The sequence below is a fragment of the Clarias gariepinus genome, chromosome 5, assembly GCF_024256425.1.
Source record: "Clarias gariepinus isolate MV-2021 ecotype Netherlands chromosome 5, CGAR_prim_01v2, whole genome shotgun sequence".
NCBI lineage: Eukaryota > Metazoa > Chordata > Actinopteri > Siluriformes > Clariidae > Clarias > Clarias gariepinus.
The window spans coordinates 29822343-29840987 of NC_071104.1; the positions used below are offsets into that span (position 1 = coordinate 29822343).

Sequence of the window (18645 nt, forward strand, 5' to 3'; positions counted from 1 at the left end):
TCAGTTACTGAAGTCAGGCAAAAAAGAACGCTGTTATTTTCTCTGATATATTAATGTATATTAACATATTGTGTCTGTACTCTACCTGGACAAAAAAAAGGAACACAATAAAATTTTATTCGATCCTTACAGCACACAATGTAGTGTCCAATTCATGCGTGAAGATGATAATCTGTTCATTCAGTACGTTCAGGTCGTCAGCTGACTCAGTTTTATTGCCCCATACTGTTGATGAGTCAAGACCTGACCAACTGAAGCAGCCAGAGATCATAACACTGCCTCCAGAGGCTTGTTCAACAGCCACTATGGATGATGGGTGCATAGTTTCATGTGCTTAGCTTCTTATTACTTTTTCAACATTAAACATAGCTCTGATTCCTAATGTTGATTTTTTTAGGATGTAATTTCACCAAGAATTTATGTGATCCCTGATGATTTTTTTTCCCCCAACCCATAAATGATGCAGCATTATCCCTTCAAGTTTTAATAATGCATTAAACAGCAGTGGCGGCTGGTGCAAAAAATTTTTGGTGGCCCAAACAAAATTAAAATTAAAGTTTTAATAATCGCCTCTTAATTATTACTATTATTATAATTACAGCTCGGCTTTGATCACTTGACTGCTGCCTACTTAGAAGATCAGGTCGATCTGGTTCAAGCTCTTTAACTGTTTTTCTTTCTTCTTCCGATCGCCTTGCAAAGGGGTATTTTAGCAAAGAAATTACAGAATTTTCTGTTATATTTATCTGGCTTCCACATCAATCCCTATTCAATACATTAACTAACAATTTCTCTCTCACTCACTCACTCATCTTCTATACCGCTTTATCATGTATTCAGGGTCAAACGCCTGGAGGCTATTCCAAAAGGCTTAGGGCATGAGGTGAGGTACACCATGGACAGGGTGCCAATACATATACATACACTCACTCACACACTCATTCACACACTATGGGCAATTTAGGAACGCCAATCAACCTAAACTATATGTCTTTGGACTGTGGGAGGAAACCGGAGTACGCGGAGGAAACCTCCATGCACACAGAGACAGAAATTGAGCCTGGCCGGAAATCGAGCCCGGACCCTGGAGGTGCAAGGCGATAGTGCGAACCACTACAATCACATGAGCCCAAATATTAAAAGAACAAAAGTGGGAGGGTTTAGGGCGCACAGTGCTGCGCCCCGAGGATGATTTAAAACAATCCAATTAGAGCTCGACTGTCCAGCGCCCTGCGTACACGTAGATTTTAGATTTTTTTTTTTTGTAAAATAAATTATACTAAGAAATAAAGAGCGAAATATTGTAACTAAAAGACCTTATTTTATTATTAAAATAAATATAAATTATGTTAAATAATTACATGTTAAAGTATCGTTCTTCTCTTCCTTAATTAAAGGAGGCAGCGCCCCAGCGCCCCTTATTGACCGATCGTCACTTTTGGACATTTTGGTGAGTCTGTGCCCATGATAGCCTCAGTTTCCTGTTGATGGCTGACAGGAGTAAAACATAATGTGGCCATGTTCTGTTAAAACCCATCTTCCTTGTATGTTTTGCATTATGTTATGCTTTTCTGCTCACCATAGTATTGAACAGTGCTTATTTGAGTTACTACAGTATATCCTTAGTGGCAGGTTCAACCTTCAAGCTTTTATCCTCGATACAGCTTATTCTATACAAGGTCCTGGGGGTACCTGGAGCCTATCACAGGGTACTCGGGACACGGAGTGGGGTACGCCCTGGATGGGGTGCTAATCCAATGAGGCACAGAAGCACACATAAAATGGAATTTGGAAATGCCAAATTTTGCAGGAAACTGGAGTACCCAGAGGAAGCCGGCGATCACAGGGAGAACATGTGAACTCCACGCACACAAACCTGAGATGGGAATCAAACCCTCAATCCTGGAGGACATTGTACTACAGGTTCAAGCAATGCAGCCAAATTATTCTGATGAACTGATTCTGGTGTTTGCGATTATGCTGCTTCTTTTGTTTTTCTAACCATTTTGTGTAGTTTTAGAGAATTTTGTGTGAAAATTTCCCAGATCATCAGCAGTTCCTGAAAGACTCAAAATAGTCCATCTGGTTCCAACATCCATGCCCCGGGTAAAGTCACGGAAATCACAATTGTTCTGTAATTGAGGTGTGATGTGAACACTAACTGAAGGTCTTTACCCGCATCAACATGAATTCAGGCGCTGACCTGCTGCCACAAGATTAGTTAATTAGATAACTGCATAAATGTGCAGGTGTGTCTAATGAAGCGGACCCTGAGTGTATGTGCATATATATATATATATACACTTTTCTTTTTTTAACAAATGATTTTTGCCCAAATGTGGTTGGTGCAATAAAATGACAAGACATCGTGGTTTTCCAAAACAAGATACTTTATAGTTGATGTCAAAGACAAATGTTAGAGCAAAGGTCCCAAGAAAATGTTTTCTGTAACAATGGAAACAAAATCAAAACCAAGTGATAAAAATAATATGCATTTCTGTAAACCTAGAACTGCTCTCGAGCCACAGTGGTCATAGATATATTACTGGCTATAAAGGGAAGTACAGGCTGAGGATGACATACCTGTCAAACATCTGGACAAAGCCCTTTGATGACTCCAGATGCTCTCCGCTCAACCCGAAAATACATCCAAAGAAGGCGAGGGGGGACGGGGAGGGGATATATATATATTTTATATATATATATTTATATATATATATATATAATCACACAGGCATAATATGTAGTGTGTAGTTCACCTAAAACAAAGTTCTACATAAATACAATAAAATCTGTCGTCTGTATGTCACAAGTGCTAGATAGTTTTGTTTTGTAAAATATTCAAATGTTTTGAAATTGTTTAGCTTTCTCTATTCCATTTTTTTTTATTTATTTTATTTTTTTTTTACAAGTAAAAAGCACATGTTGGACACAAGGAGCATCGTTCTTTCTGCTTCCTGACCACAGAACCGACAAGAAAGCAGTCGTGTCCCAAGCCGTTCTCCGATGCTGGAAAAGTGTCGTCCTACAGTGCTCATCGGTTGTGCAAATATGTTACAAGGACAGACAGGCATGCCGACACATAAACCATGCAGAGGTGGAGCAAAGAGAACGATACAGAAGTTTATCCAGGCCTTCGAATAAACAAGCTAGACCCAGATTTAATGGCAAATTAGCAGGAATGACAAATAGTCCCAAACAAAGGAAAAAAAAAATAATCATAAAAAATGGGAATAAAAATCAAAATAAATGGAATGTGGTTTCTGTTATTTATCTGGATGCTGGGTAGAGAAACCAGACAGACAAAGATTTCGTTTAAGGCAAAAAAAAAAAAAAAGAATGAAAGAAAGAAAATGGCCGCCATAGTTCAGACTGTTGCTGCAAAGTGATGTGTGAGTTCTGGTCAAGTGAGCCGCTACTTCATTAAGAACACTGATTAAAGCTTCAGCAAAACTCTCAATCAATGACATTCTAAATGTGAATCATTCAGTAAAAGAACCGAGGCGTGACAAACTAAAAAAAAAAAAAAAAAAACTGCAGCTTTTTCCCCCCCTAAGTGATCATGCTACAGTTCAACAATTAATAACAAGTAAATTCTACGTCAAGTGGAGCAGCTGCGTAATACACAATCAACTGCACTGAGAATTTGGATGCGTCGAACAGAGAACGGAATTTCATTTGGTCTAAACTGACAAACTTGCCAGAACATTCACTGAGTGTAGCTTGTGATTTCAGTAGACATTACGCATTAAAGTCGCTGCATTATGTATGAAGTGCCAAGGGACTGGAAATGTAGAACCAGTGCAGTGCTAAACCACCGGCAGCCAGAAGGAGAGAAGAGAGTGTACACTGAGCAGATATATGAGCATATCACCTTGAACTTCCAATTTTTTTTTTTTTTTTTTTTTTCCAAACATGATTGTAATTTTTTTTCATAATATATATCTATAGATAATTTTTTTTCTTCCATATAGAAATCTACTATAAACAGAACATATAGTAAATACACAATTGTGGGAATCATTATACAAAGTAAAAATCTCAATTTCACCCTCCCAAAGAAAACCAGAACCCCAGCATGTGTGTAAAAGGCTGTTCTCTAAGAGAACAATGATCTTTAAGCATGTAAAACAACATTGTCAACTGTACAGAGTGTAACAGGGAAATGATCATTAAAAACTAAAAAAAACAACAACAATAAAATAAGTATAAAAAGATTTGAGATGACAAGAAAAAATTGACAAAACTGGCAGAATGGAGTAGTCATGCGGTATACCAATAAGACTTTAAGAACAACTGTGACTCTGCAAGTCATGTCTCCTTCGTTAATATGCCCGTCTCCCACCTTGCGTATGAGAATAAAAAAAAAAAAAAGGAAAAGGGGAAAAAAAAAATTTCGTATAAAGTCCATACAATGACAGGTAAGGTAGTTGCCAAGAGGCTGAACATGAGTTGGGGTTTTCAAACAAATTAGCCCGTCTGTATCAGTCCACAGTGTGATGTGTTCGATCAGTGTCAAAGTGAATGATGTTGCCAGTGAGCATGCTTGTATATACGCACACGCACACACGCACACATACACACGCACGCACGCACGCACACAGGTAAATGAATCTTTAAAATGCATACATATGCTGCCATGCAGGTGCTCCATACCTACAGTATGCACTCAGCCCCGAGACTCATGCCAGCAGTGTCACAGCCATCTCCGTTGTTTTAGCATCATTATCAGGCTGGTGGTCCGATTACTTCCTGGACTGTGTTACACACACTCGCGCGCACACTCACGCACATACACATGTACACACTCGATCAGACAGTAGCACCTGCCTGTATTGAAATCCGTAGGGACGTCCACTGCAGTGCTGCTAGGATTGCAGGAAACATCACGCTGGGCACCAGCACCGAATCTAACAGCTGGAACATCTCGAAGGCTCAACGGTATATTTTAAAATTGTTTTCCAGCCCTTATGCTCGTATCTGAAAGATGCCAATGAAAACTGGCCATCTGGACAGAAGGTTGTTATCGGTGATTAGCTAGCACTATTAATTGAGTCGAATATGAACACTGTGACATTCATACCTACTGTATAAAAAGTGTAATGTCTGCTGTGAGAAATACATGAAAGATAGAAATAGGTCGGTAATCCGACTTTTCTCATAAACGACAAAGTTGTAGAAGAAGATAAACATGTTAACAGTCCTATCATGTTCACCTGCAGTTAGTGGCACTGAACTACTGGTTAGATCTCATGCTGTTAGTTCGTGTTCCCTTACTGGTCTACTGGGAATGGTGTTCAGGAACAACAGTGCATGCGAGTTTAACGGAGACGGATGTATAGATTTGGTCATAGAGTTTAAACAAGTAGCTACATCGGGCTGCACTTGCTCTTAAAAGTACTAAAGAAATCAATTGAAAACTGCTCCAACAATGTTTGCCTGGATACGGCTGGCAACTACCTTCTCGGTTATTTTAAAGTTAACTCCAAAGCAAGTATCGAAAAAATGCAGAGGAAAACAAATTGCCAATAAAATGATGATAATGTGTGTGAGACACGCACAAGTCTGCAGGACATTCCTGGTAAACATGCAAAGGGCTTTCTGTCCTTCGGGCCTCCAGCCATTCCGCTCCTGGAAAAAAAATGGAGGAGGGGGCGGAAGGACCCGATGGCCTTCCCCTTAAGGAACTAGTTTAAGGCAATGTTCTTCTTAAATCATCATTAAATCCACCAGCTGTGTAAAAAAAAAAGGCACAAGCTCTCAGTGTCTCTCTTGTATGCGTTAGAGGGGTTTCAGACAAGCTGCTTCGTCAGCCTTCTTCTACACATCCTCTACATTTTTCCACTCTCTCCAACCCTGTCCATGTCTTCGGCCTCTCCTCTCAAGCATCTCGCAAAGCATCCAGAAGTAACTTTCAAAAAAATTTCCCAATTCGGAATGAAACAGCACCAGTCACTTTTTTCCTCCCTCAAGAAAAAGAAAAAACCAAATAAACAACCAAAGAGACACGAAATAAAACCAGACGAGGACACAGCCATGACAATGTCCACAGTTGAAACCATGCGGACGTTAGTGGCCATGAAAAAAAGAGTTTGTTTCTGAAAGCACCAGCTCTCGCTTCGAAGCAGTGAGACCCAAGTCCGCAACCTGTTTGAAAGCAGACGTCTGTGCGGGACAGAGCAGAAGGGAGGCCTAGACACACCCTGCTCTAGACAGAGACAGACAAAAACTGCGAAGTTTTCCACATTGGTGTGCTTGGATTGTTTTTTTTTGTTGTTGTTTTTTTTTTTTTAGAGACGTCTTCGGTCTGTTTTGCTTTCTGTGCTGAAAAGGCACTCGCAGGCGGCGGTGCCATGGAGCCTGGTGCGGCCAAAATGAAACATATGGAGAGAGCAGAGTGAGGTCACACACCAGTGAGAGGCTGTGAGCCAAGGAGGTCACCTAGTCAAGTCAGTCACCTGTCATCTACAGTGGTGGTTCTTCCTCCATTGGCTCCTCTTCAGACCTGCGACACATATACACAAACTCATGATTTGTCTCTGAGTACACCGCCAATACATGAAGCTACTTCAATTCAACAACACAGCCTACCTTTTCCCCATGTTCGTGGTGGCTACAGACAACGAGGCCATGGCGGTCACAGTCTCAGCCTCCTCCGTCTCACACTTCTGAGCCTCAATCAAAGAGTAGCCTAGTGTCGAAACGTTGCGTTGCAGACAGCGCCAGTACTTACCTTCAACACACATGGACCAATTTACAATGTTAAGCATCATCATTAAATACACTTGAATGTTTAGGGTAAAAATTAATTTTTGTACATTTTGGCTTGATTTTAAATACAAGGGCACTTACTATGCGCTTCCACAACCTTCTCCATGGAGCGCACAGCGTTGAGATTGGGCCTTTGTTGAAGAACCTTCTCAGGTAGTGGTTCCAGCTAGGGTAAAGAGTTCAGAACATTACATTACACATTGACAGATTTCATCGCTCTACATTTATTACTTGGACAATCGTACTCGTTTGTCTTATTATCAACAGCCCTGTCCATGCAATCTTTACAAGTCTTTGTTTCCCACAATATTTTAACAAAAAAACGAATCAACATATGACTGACAAAACAAAGACACACTTACAGTTGGGGTATGTCCCTAACAGATAGCTGAAAGTTCTTGTACTTTTCAACAGCTCCTAGAAACAGTGCTAACAATTAGACAAACTGTTGTGTTTTGCATGACTACCGATGTCAGACTGGCAGGGTTACCTGCACACTATTGTCCATTTGGCATATCTATCTCCAGCTGACGGGTTTATCCGCAGGCCTGGTTTGTTCGGCAAGACCGTCCGCAGGTCTGAGGTCTGTTTATCACTTGTCTGTTTGGTAGGATTAGTTGCAGGACTGGTGTTTGTCTGGCAGAGTTGTCTGCATGACTGATATCTCTTTAGCAGGGTTATCAGCATGACAGGGCTTTGACTGACAGTGTTATCTTCAGGAAGGGTATCTGACAGGATTGCTGAAAGGACTGGTGTCTGGCGAGGTGTTCTGCAGGACAGGTATCGAATTGGTAAGGTTACTTGCAAACAAGTACCTGATTGGCAGGGTTATCTACAGGATCTACAGGGTTACCCAATGTTGTGCTGGTGGTTAGTTAGGACTAATCTGTGATACAGCTGAAAGAACAGTGTGGTGATCAGGTAGGCCGTAGGTAAAGCCTTAACACTTATATCAATCATGGCTCAACACACACAATAGTCCAGAACACTCACAACGTTTTGTTCCTTGTCAAACCCCAAGGTATAAGTGTGGCCAGAGACAATATCTCAGCACTGATTTATTTTCATTCACAGAAACCTTTTACTGTGAAAATGTACAGAACGCATCTACCTGTAGATAGAGTCTAATGATATGGTGTCTAGGAAACAGAGACAAGCTTTTCCCTGTGCAGGGTTACGAAGCAAGATGAGATTAGGAACACTCCTTCTATGTACCTTAAGAGAATTTGACTTACAGTGCGATTTAGTGGCATACAAATACAGCACTGTTTCTCCTCATCAAACAATAATCTACAAATGGAGAAGAACTAAATGGAGAAGTGTTCGTGTTTGACTTGTGGACGTCTGCCATGCACATTCAGTACCTTGCAACTGCAGATGAGGAAAGCCAGAGTTAAATGTGAGGCTGAAGCTGAGCCCAAGGGCCGTGGCTGGCCGACAGCGCATCCATGCCAGACAATAGAGCTCAGTGTTGAGCCACTGGCATTAAGCAGACTGAAAGTATGGCAAGCTCTAACAGAAAAGTGCCCAACCCTATTCTCGATTTTGGCACCTGTGATCTAAAGGGTGCACCGTGACCAGACGTTTTACTGCGGAGAGGGTTCTGCTTTTACTCAAACAGTCAGGGTTTGTGCCCATATGCATAGTCCCATGTGGTAAAGTAATCAGTCATCTCTGTGTTTGTAAAGCCAGGTGGTCATCTACTCATGATGCCCTGCTGTGCAGCTTCCCTGTAGCTCACTTCCAGTCTCAACCAATCTCCTCACATTCTGTCAGAAATCTCTCATTGCACCTCACCATAGCCTCGACCCACTAACCCCAACCTACTCCTCCCACTCCCCCATCCCTCCTCTAGACCCTGCTGAGAGTGTAACCCTCACCTGCTCTGGCACAGGCCATGGGGGCCAGTCTGTCCATCAGCTTGAAAGACAACCATGGTTCATTGCTATAAACTTTAATGGGTCTTGTCAGCACTCTCCAAGCAGCTCTGCAGGTATGGAATGCAAGGCCATCTCCGTGACACAGAGGTTTATTGGAGTTCCTCCAACTGAGCCAAGTAAGAAGATTCAAAGTCTCAAAAGTTTTAGAGATTAAGAATCACTTTTGCTAGCACAGTACCAAACCAAGCCTCTTGTCAAAAGGAATTTAAATCCATGGCGCTAATTTTAAACATGCAAGTGCGAAGACAATCCTATACACACCCAAAGTCACAGGTTTCAGACAACGTATGACAAACATGCGAGAACCTTACATAAATTATGTACATTTTATGGTAATGCCTCTTATTGTGTTATTAGAAACATTCCAACGGTTTGCCCTGGCTGATTACTGTATATTATGTTTAATTCACAAAGCGACCTTGTAAGAAATTACTAGTGCCCTTGGTGCGCATTTCCACAGGGCAGAACGTGGAGCTGGAAGTCAGAGGTAAAAGCATGCATGTTTACAGAAACTGCTGGGTAAACACATGGATAACCTCATCAGTGACTGGTAACAATTAGCCTATTAGATTGTTGTTTATCAAATAATTACTAGGAACCACAAGTTGGAGCGCAACATCTGTTAGTGCACATTCACCAATCATGAGTTCAGAGTTGAATATCGTCAAATCTTATGCATCATTCATGAGGTATTTAACCTGAAAAGGCTTTCGATTAGTCACTGAAGAGCTGAGGTGGAGAAGAAGAAGAAGAAGAAAAAAAAAAAACAGGTCGGTGGTGGCCAGGTTTATTGCCGGCCATCCGTTCTTTTTCGGGAGGAAACACAATCCTTATTATAGCAGACTCCTTGTCTTTACTCCTTCACCTTCCAATAAAATGGAATTTTTCGCACGCTGGAGCCGACAGTAAAAAGCTTGATATAATGACCAGTCACACAGGAAGAGGCGGCGGTGGGGACCGAGCATCCATGCCTTTCTTCCATATGCAGCATAAATCTGATCTTAAAATTGTGTAGGCTTGAGACTGTATGAATATGATGGGTTAATTTAAAGCCTGGGCTAGCTGAAGCAGCTGTGCTCCCATAAGAGCATTCAAACACACTTTAGAGCGTGTGTGCGTGCCCACACATATACACACACACTCCCTCTCTTGTTCTATCTGCCTCATCACGAATCAGTGGCCTGCATTCCAACTCTATTACACTAAAGCCTTTGTAAAGACCGTGATAAAACACTTGCTTCCTGAAATTCTGATTACAGGCCTTACTCTCTGTTTATTTGATCTTTTATCGAGTTTGGGGATTTCAACCCTGAGTTTTGGATCCTGAGTTACTTGTTGCTCGGGTCATCAAATGAAACGCATGGCTGATTTTGACTTGTTCAGATGCAGAGAAAACCCCAGATTTTCCATGAATCCCTGCCACAAAAAACACCAGTGTTACTTATTAATCACGTGTGTCTGAATCTGGCGTGCGATGCATGTAGTTATTTTGCATGGCGGCGAAACAGTTGGACCCCGCTACCGAGCTGAGATGAGTTGAACGAAGATGTTGTGCAGGATACTTACAGGGTCCTTAATATCACAGCGGCGGTGTTATTTTAAGGTTTGGAAGCATGCGAGTATATGACTGTTCGATTCCCTAAAGGTTACAGAGCAGTATCCGTCAATAACACTAGTGCTGTTTTATGACGACAGCTTCCGTTAGACTTCAAATGATTTCTAATTTCCTTTGATTACTTCATCTTTGTATCTCGCTCTCTGTTAGTGACCCCATCTGCATAGAGTGTGAGCTTAACGGCTTGCAGATGTGGAAAAGGGACACTGTTTAACTGCAGAGAGAGAGAAAGAGAGGAACAAGGGGATGTTTTTAACTAGACTTAAAGATTTTGCATTCTACGCCCATCCCACCCCCTAAGTGAATGTTAACTGTAGGCATCTGAAAGAGATCCACAGAGCAACAGTGATGTTTTTTGGATTGACTGGTCGCTCTATTTTTAACAACAATCCCACTCTTTTCCTCTCGCCTGCTGCCTCTATGTCCACTTTACCTGATCCCCTTTTGCTCTCTTGTACGTACAGCCCTACATTCTTGTTCCCATACTTGAACTTTTATCTATAATCTCTAAACTGCGATCCAATCTGATAAATTGTTAATAGTAAAATGTGGACCCAGTTTATACCCATTCTTAAGCTTCCAGGTCTGGTCTCAGTGGGCTGTGGTGCTGATACAGTACAGTTCACACTCAGGAAAATCCCTTTACAATCTTCAAAAGGGACGTCATGTCAATGACTGTACTGTATATGCACTTTCTTCAACAAGCAAGAACCCTGCCGCAGTTATACTCCTAGACTAGTAAAACCTACTGTAGACTATAAATGATTCTAAACAGTTTTTATTAATGTTGTAATCAGGACAACGGCAGCATACAGAGTCTCCAATACTGGGCGAAAACGCCGATCCATTAAGTTTCCAACACACGATTCGAGCCGTACGCCTGTGAGAAAAGTAAGACCTGAACTTTATTCAGTGCAATCACGTGTGTGCCATGAATCACAGAGAACAGCCTGTTCGAAAGGGAACGCACTCCGACAATTAACCTCCATTTTTTAGAACTGGACTCCTCTGCAGTAAGAGCTTCCTCCTACACTGTACAACGAAGACGAGACCAGCGAGGAGAGGGTGTAGAACAGGGAAAGGAAATGCATGATCGGCAGAAAAAAAAATGGATGGAAGACTACTGCTGTCTAAACAATAAAATTAAGGGAGCAGGATGATGGATTGGGATAATAAAATACCTTAAACCTAATGCTAAAAAAGAGAGAAATACAATTAAATAGGCTACAGAAAAACCATTATATGTTTTAAAAGAAATATCCGAAGAGAATAATCAGAAAAGTTTGCTCAATACTGTACAGTATGTTAAGCTAGTTAATAAATAGGTAGATCTTGAATTAACATAAAACTTTGCATATTAAAAAAATAACTAAATTCATACTTTAAAATCGTGACAAACTGTACACAGTGACTGGTCATGTTAATAAAGGCTCAATTTTAGTCCTAATTTAGTCTTAATTTTAGTCTTAATAAAGGCTTAATTTTAGTTTTATGTGAAGATTTAGATTTCTGGTGTTGAATTAAATCACTAAATTGGCGATGTTACCACATTTCCAAGCCGCTGCATTTAGGAGCGGTTAAAAGGGGACGATATTCAGAGAGCCAAACTTTTATGGTGTGATGCAATGCTTTCTAGGGAAACGAGACTTGCCGTGTCTCAGGTGCCAGGCTGCGCTGTGGTTACAAAACCTGGCAGACATTTTATTCACAACAATGCGCTCCGGACGGAAAACATTAATTGTCAAAAGTTTTAACGTGCCCTGTAATCAGGCTCGTATTCTCTGTCAGACTGAATGGCCGTGTAAACCCGCTTACTACATTACTAGCCCTGACCTTACTTTGTGCGGCTCTACAGTATGTTCTTACCTCGTTTCCTAGCAAAGCAGAAACACATGCTTCAGACGCATCGCAGATGGCAGTGAGGTCGTGACCCCCCTCGAGGGCGAGCACCAGGCGGCCGCCGGCCAGGCCCATCAGCTGCTTGGTCAGGTACCCAAAACCTGCAGAGAAGGAGAAAGGAAGTGTGAGCGGTGGTCGGCGCCTACCCGAGAGCTTTACCACTTGGCTCGTCATCAAATAAGACAAGGACGAGGCACAGATGGAAAGAAAGAAAAGGAGAAAAAGAAGGGTATTACATCATATTTTTTTCTTTGGTTAATAAATAAAAAAGGCACCCAGGATTTAGTAGGTCTAAACATCCTGTATAATAAAAGGCAGGTTTAATTTTAATATATGTGGCTCAGGATTTTGGCTCTGGTCTGGTTTTGATCTCGACTATACGCAGCCTGTTCTAACCAACTCAGCCTTCTCTAAGAAGCCAGTTTAGTATCCAGATACTCTGCTGAATTCCCTTGAAGCACCAAGAAAAGAAATGGAGAGCATGAGATAATTAGGTATGGTTAAGTATATTTCTGTGTGCATAGACAAATGTGTGCGTTTATGTGTTCACCAGATATGCAGATAAACGTTAGTGTGCACGGTTCCAGAGAGGTCCAGATAAGCGTGCATGAAAGTGCGTGTACTGCTTTCTATAGAGGTCCAGATAAGCCTGTGTGTGTGTATGTGTGTGTATGTGTGTGTACGATAATGGGTCTTGTCACAGGCTATTGGGCTGATATAAGACCATTCTGCATCACAATCAGATTGAAAGTGTACTTTATCAGCAATGTTGGTGCAAATGCAGGATAAAATGTGAACAAAGGTTCCACTCAACAACAAACCAGTGTTTATTCTTTAGTATGCATGCATTAAACCTAAGTATGCTGTTTCACCCTTTCCAGTGGACTCGTGCAACAGTTCCCGAACATGGAACGATTGTGTTCTCACTGATCAAAAAGAACAAGACTTTGGGGTCAAGTGTTCTCGGAACGATCACCGTGAAAATGTCTTTATTTAATGGTTATGTATGTAAAACTGAAAACGATCTATTTACAACATATTTTTAAGCTGAAACAGATAGAGAGAGAGAAAGGGGGAGAGACAAACATAGAGATACGCGTACTGTATATTAATGACTCATCGTTTAATTATGTTGCGTGAAAGCCTGGTGTGTAAGACTCATGCGCTGTGCTGCTGTGTAAATGTGTCAGAGTAAAGTTTACTTGGCCACTTACACTTGGCTGTGAGTCTATATCCCCCCAGCGGTGGCGGGTGGCCCTCCACAGCATCGAACCCTGACGACACCAGGACCACATCAGGCGCAAACTCGTTCGCAATCGGCATCACTATTGTTCTGTAAACGAGATAAAGATGCATGATGATCAGTCTTTATTAAACATCAACGCCAAGAATACACTTTACACAAGTCCGAACACTCACAGTCTGATTTACAAATAATAAACAAAACACAATGTTTAAACAAGGTCCCGTAACATTGCTTAAACTAGTGGGGTTTAAACTTGAGTAGAACCATGTTTTAGAGTATCGTGATATTTTTGTAATTTAGACGTTAACACCGGTTTCAAAGCTCTGTGTCTGTTACCGTAACCTTCCAGTTTAAAAAACCCTCAGATGTATTTTTAGACCTCAAACTGCCTCTTATTTACTTCCTATGTCTATGAAAAAGGGGGGGGGGGGTTGTTTATATTAAATGGAACAAAAGTCATGAAGTGACCCATATACAGGCGAATACAGGAGGCTCTGGTAGGGCGCCCTGTATACCCCGGTCAGGGTGCCAATTTGTTGCAGGGCAGACAAGCAACTTGGTAACGCCAATTAGTCTACCCTGCATGTCATTGGACTGTGGGAGGAAACCGGAGTACCTGGCAGGAAACCCACCAAGCACAGGGGGAACATGCAAACTCCATTCACACAGATTAAAGAGAATCGAACCCTTAACTTTGAAGGTGCCAGGCCGTGTTGTTGCACAAATACAAAAATATATGTTAACCCCATAGTTTATCCGCCATGAAACTAAAGACACTTCAGCCACTGACTAATTTCTACCATTCACTCCAGTTTCTAACAAATCTCTAGTTGGCTTTCATACTTTAGGACAAACCTTCATGGACTACAAGTTACAGTACATGCTCAGCATCAATGTGTGATTTATAGAAGGACTGAGGGTTTAATAGCCCATTTTGTGGTGAGGCTGTGTTTCGTAGCCCAGAGCTAGTGCAACACACACAGCGCCCCGCCTCGACTTACCCAGCGTGCAGTGCTGACCTGACGACAGCGTGACTGAGTACAGCATATGGCATTAAAATGCTCCCATCAGTCCTCTCTCATTCCAGAACTTTAATAAAAGTAACAAAACGTATGTTCCCCTGTCTGAGTCTCGTGCCATAAAGCATAGCGAATGTTATCATTGGGTAAGGAATATCAGAGCACATGCCAGCATGAGATATGTGTATCGCCCGGGCAGGAGGATATTATGACTGGGCTTATGACTATAACCTTTGGCTGGCTGGTTGCAGTGTCCCTGAAGCACAGCCAGCTGTGAGGCTATATTAAGCACTGTTACGATGCTGCATTTCCATGGCCGACCTGCAGCTGGAAAGGAACTGGATCTGCCTGGGGTTTGGTGGGGCTACAGTCAGAGCTCTCTCTGAGGATCTGGATCCACAGCAGTGTAGGTGTAGGCAGATTATAGGCTGGCTTTGTGTTGCTTTTCTTTAGAAGTGGGTAGGTCTTGCACAGCTGAAACCTGGCCGCCGGTACCACAGCTGAAGTCAGGCTCTAAATACCCATCCCAGTCTTCAGTCTATCCTTAAGAAAAAAATCCGTATCCTCCAACAATCCATCTTCCCTATTCTGATTTGGTTAAAAGCCAACATCAAATCTTGACTTTATTTTTGTATTGGGAACACAATCCTGTTCTATAACTGCCAAAGATCTTTAAATACAAGTAACTCTATTGTTGTTAGTGCAGCTTAGGGTTGTGTCATGTAGGTAGTTTATCTGATTTGGTTCAAGTAGCTTGGCTGCTGTAGTTACAACCATGTCACAGCTCTAAATCTAAGTAGAAAACTATCAAAAGTAGTTATATCTGCACAAATTTTGGAGCAGCGGTAGGGAGCTGCACTTTTCTGACCACTGGAACATACAATAGTACCTGGTTGATGCTTAGTCTTGGTCTTAGAGATCTGGCTCTTGAAATGAAATCATCTTCAACCAGAATTTAGTCATTCTGGAGTTGGGGACCTCTCTATTGTGTGTTTTTTTTTTTTTTTTACCATTTTGTATATCAATAGCACCAAGATGGAGTGATGAAAACAAGGGAAGATGGGGTGGGAAGATTTCAGTGGGTGTACCAATGAATATGGTGAGTATATTGGTTTTCAGTAAGTGTTGGTCAGAGCATCACAGCCTTCCAAGCGGAAAATACTTAATATTTTCACAGTCAACAGTGGCCCTAGTCATTGCCTGTTTTGGCGTGTTGGGTGGCTACACATAAAAAAAAAAAATACAGTGTCACAACAACCGCTTGGAAAAAGTGTTGACTGGCCACTGAGTCAATATTTAAGACAGAGACAAGCAAAATGTATTTATTAACAGGAAATAAGTCTCTGTCTCCATCTCTTTATAGACTCAGACAGACTTTTCTGCCACAGGTGACACTTGCTGACACCACACTTCACTTGTGCAGCCACAGCAAATCCTGACTGTGTTTCTCCTGCGTCTGGAGCATAATGCACAAGAAGCTTTGATGCTTTACATGCGGCCCACAAGTATGCCGACGATTGCCACAAACCTGGAGTCGGGACTTGGAGCGCCAGCGGTGGGGTGGGTACCAAGCCCGTCCCACTTTGATGTTTCCAGTGAGTCTGCGCTAGCGCCATGCACCCATCAAAAGTGTTCACATCATCACATTCCCTCGATAGACCCCCCACCAAAACCTGCAGTGCTCTGCTGTAAGCCGCAGCCATGATCTCTTGGTGACGAGTGTGGAAATTCTGCATTAAAGCGAGTGTATGAATCATGCAGTGTCTGATCTGGGAAGAAGAAAATCTCTCGGCTAATTATATTGGGAATACTGAGATTTATGACCCGCTGAGCAGGAGTCTCGGGTCTGTGTTAACTGTCGGTGGACTTTTATTCATCTTGTCGCGTTATTCCTTATTCTAGGAGTAATGAACTGAATAGAAAGAGGATGAGTTATTGTTTGGACCACACAGATATGCAATGACTATAAATCAAAGCAGACTCTGACCCTCACAGAACCCATGTGCCTCTCACGGATCCCACAAACCTTTTGTTTTTAACACTCTTTTCCAGGCTTCCCCCTTGTCCTTCAGACCTTTGTGTGATTTTCAACAAGAGTAAGTAAGCAGGTTTGGGTTTGAGATCCTTGGAGGCTGCCCGTCAGGATCCTCAGTGGAATATGCTCTGAGAACACTCACTAAACTACCACCAGGCTTTTTTCGGAAAAGCTCACCTCTTGACAAATACGCTCATAAAGGGAAAGCATGCCATGCAAAGTCAAAGACAAAAGCACTAATAATCACTAAGCGTTCACCCAGACTCCCTCAGCATTCTTAATACGACACTGTCTGGGGTCTTGTTAAATCTTAAAAAGCCGGGCTGCTGCTTCAAATATGTTTAAATACCTAATGCAGTATAAGAAGTGCCCTTTTTATTCCCAGCACTATTGTAAACTATGATTTAAAGCCAAATGGCTTCAAAGTGTATGTTTCGATAACTGGGAAGTGTGAACGAAGAAATGAAAATAAAAACACATTTCTCCTTGGATATTTCGAGCCCATTTCTGAGCCAGGATACTGTCAGTATTTGACTGTGTTTAGTGGTTATTGCAGGCCAGTAGCCTGACAGCAGTGCTAAAAGAACAGACTGTGCCACTCTCAGTGGCTTTCCCAGGGCCATAGAAACATGCATTTACAGCATCTGGGCTTTCCTCTCTTTCCCAAGAGATTATCAGAAAACCTCAAAGAAAACCCTTTACTCTACAGAGGACTGAACTTTGTAATCTTAGTCATAAAACAATTGCCATCAATATGCTTTCCCTACAATTATTCTGAAACTCATGTGAATTATTCTGCTGTTCCACCAAATCCTTCAGGGTAAACTGCTTTCCCTTTTGACTCGTTCATCTAAAATGATATTTTTGGGAATTTTACTAGTCACCTAGCCTGATCTTCTTAAAATCTGTTAAACCCACACTGGCCTAAAGATCCATGTGTACGAAAGACTGACCTCTGAAATGACACCAGAGTCAAACAAATCTAAGAAATTCTGTTAGTTGGAATTCGTTTCCAGTTTCTAGGCATGGACGGTTTGATGTTTGGGACCATTTCTAATACGCTATGCGCAGATCATCAATCACCTCCTTGTAAAAACCGCCCAAAACCCAAATCGCCATTAGAGAGTAAAACGAGTCTTTCTACCTCATCTCTTCCATGGATAGTGGCAGTGCACTTGAAGGAGTCAGAGTCAGAGAAGCGTAGCGTGTAGAGCTGGAACACGGCTTGGCGAAAGCAACTTCTTGGAAGAAAACAGACAAGGTTTTGTATCTACAGGATATGATAATGCTGCACCAAATAAAGATCAGGCCAATTTGTAAACGATCCAAACAGACGCTCTTTCAAACACACACATTTTGGAATCTGAGAAGGTCTTCTTCCTCACTTGGCTCTAACAAGAAACACGCCAAGGTCCTTCTCATTAAGCTCTCGTCCGCTCCACCAGATATAAATGTTCTAAATCCTCCTCTGATTATCGTCACTAAAAGTCTTAGAGAGGAAAATACTTGCAATGGAAGATCCAAACAACAGCTGATCCACTGCAGAAGACATCAGGATCATGAAAGATGGTTGGGGAAAATTTATGAGCTAATTAGCAAAGGCCTTTACAAATTCTCCTGCAATGCACTGAAACAAATTGCGAGAAATGGAAGGGGGACAGGGGACCACATGCTGTCAAAAAATGATTCATCCTTACAGTTCTGTCTAATTTCCGAAAAAAGGAAGGCCAATAGTGGTTAGAGGAGACAATGGGGCCCACTTGTAAAACCAGGAGGACCAACAAAGGGTTAATGCTATCCAGGGCTATCTGTCAGGCTCAAAGGCTTTTCCAATCGCTCCCCCTATACAAAAAAGTCAAGAAAGACCTAAAAGGAAAAGAAGGGGGAAAACACTTCAAAGCCTTGTCATCTGGCATTGCGGAGAGCTGGTTTGAATTAACTTCAATTCTCCTCTCCTTTTCCAAGTTCATAGTGAGAATGCCTTGGCTTCTGGTTTTCATTAGAGCCAATTTTCTTATCTTTTTTCTCCCTCTTTCTTCATCTCAAGCTTGATCCCCTGTAAATGCAACGTGGCACTGAGTGTAGCTAAATAAGAAGGTGCTGCCCGCAAGGCACGCATT

General features: G+C 41.9%; 1 protein-coding gene across 2 annotated transcripts in view; it reads right to left on the minus strand.

The window, feature by feature from the left end:
* Window positions 1-2372: 2372 nt before the first annotated feature.
* hdac4 (histone deacetylase 4) overlaps window positions 2373-18645 on the minus strand; it is a 188602-nt gene continuing 172329 nt past the window's right edge. For both annotated transcript variants that reach the window (XM_053495963.1, XM_053495964.1), the window contains 5 exons: window positions 13440-13558; window positions 12193-12326; window positions 6853-6937; window positions 6592-6733; window positions 2373-6505 (listed from right to left, as the gene is read on the minus strand). In XM_053495963.1, the coding sequence (XP_053351938.1) occupies window positions 6466-6505; window positions 6592-6733; window positions 6853-6937; window positions 12193-12326; window positions 13440-13558 (520 nt within the window). In that variant the 3' untranslated portion in view covers window positions 2373-6465. The remainder of the gene's footprint in view (window positions 6506-6591; window positions 6734-6852; window positions 6938-12192; window positions 12327-13439; window positions 13559-18645) is intronic.